This window comes from Chrysochloris asiatica, unplaced genomic scaffold (genome assembly GCF_000296735.1).
Source record: "Chrysochloris asiatica unplaced genomic scaffold, ChrAsi1.0 scaffold00074, whole genome shotgun sequence".
NCBI lineage: Eukaryota > Metazoa > Chordata > Mammalia > Afrosoricida > Chrysochloridae > Chrysochloris > Chrysochloris asiatica.
The window spans coordinates 1435627-1437136 of NW_006408592.1; the positions used below are offsets into that span (position 1 = coordinate 1435627).

At 42.6% G+C, this 1510-nt stretch overlaps 1 protein-coding gene across 1 annotated transcript in view; it reads right to left on the bottom strand.

The window, feature by feature from the left end:
* CCDC81 (coiled-coil domain containing 81) overlaps positions 1-1510 on the bottom strand; it is a 51460-nt gene that overhangs the window by 27701 nt on the left and 22249 nt on the right. Inside the window, exon 5 of the mRNA XM_006865010.1 lies at positions 143-222. Within this exon, the coding sequence (XP_006865072.1) occupies positions 143-222 (80 nt within the window). The remainder of the gene's footprint in view (positions 1-142; positions 223-1510) is intronic.

Here is a 1510-nt window from a genome sequence, read left to right on the forward strand (position 1 = left end):
AGAGAGTGCGTACAATAAACTCTCCTTCCCAGATAGAGAAAAATTGGACTAAAAGGAACACAAGCTACAAAAAGTTGAGTGAGGAACTCTGATCAATTAGAGCAACAGATGAGCACGGAGAGTTCATGGAGCAAGCTCTCACCTTGGAAATGCAAGCACACTGCAGGGTCGCTTTCCAAGGTCCTCTTGGCTAGACAACACGGAGTCCACAGTGCCAGGCCTCTGGAGGACAGGGAAAAGAAAGAGTTATACCTGACCTGTGGTCCTGGACACAGATAAATTAGACACTACAGGATAATCTATTGATTTAAGGTTTAAAGATTACCGAGGCAAAGCTACCATGATATTCTTTACTGTTGTTTTTCTTCCATGCTTAAAGTACAGAACTTAAGTTGCGAACAGGAATGCTCATTCATTGAAGTAGTCACCTGGTTATTGCTGTCAGGTGCCATCAAGTCATTTACGACTCATAGCAACCGTATGTACAACAGAACAAAACACTGCCCAATACTGCATCATCCTCACAACTGTTGTTACACTTGAACCCACTGTTACGGTCACTGTGCTAATCCATCTCATTGGGGGTCTTCCTCTTTTTCGCGGGCTCTCCACTTTACCAAGCATGATGTCCTTCTCCAGGGACAGGTCCTTCCCCCCATAACATGTCTGAAGTATAAGAGACGAAGTCTCACCATACTGGCTTCTAAGGCACATTCTGTCTATACTTCTTCCAACACAGATTTGTTGGTTCTTCTGGCAGTCCATGGCACTCTTATTATTCTTCTCTACCATAATTCAAATGTGTTGATTTTTCTGTAGACTTTCTAATACATTGTCCAACTTTCACATGCATTGTTGTTGTTGTTGTTAAGTACCGTGGAGTCGATTCCGACTCATAGCAACCCTGCACAGTGTTTCCGAGGCTGTAAATCTTTACGGGAGCAGAAAGCCTCATCTTTCTCCCACAGAGCAGCTGGTAGTTTTGAACTGCTGGCCTTAAGGTTCACAGCCCGATTCGTAACCACTACGCTACCAGAGCATGATTAAAAAGACCAAGGTTTGAGTCAGGCTCACCTTATGAATAGCACCTGGTAGCTGTATTGTTGATGCTGCCTTTTCCCAAACCATTTCCTGTTTGGAAATTACCTTCAGAGTTGACAGTTTTTAAAGATATGCTTAGGAGGACACTAGACATATAGAAGCTGTCAGGAAAATGAGCAAGCTAGCAATTCCAGTCCTGACCCAAATAACGGTAAAACTGGGTAGTTACAAGACAGGCTTTGGAGTTAGGTAGACTCATGTTCAAATCCCACACTGCTACTAGCTATATGGCCTCAGATTTTAGCATATATCTAAGCAAATACTGTATATAGTATTTGTTGTTGTTGTTGTTGTTAAGTGCCATTGAATAGGTTTCAACCTTGTATAAAGTTTCTGAGGAGCAGCTGATACATTTGAACCACTGACCTTGCAGTTAGCTGTCCAGTGCTTATTCTACAGTGCCATACCA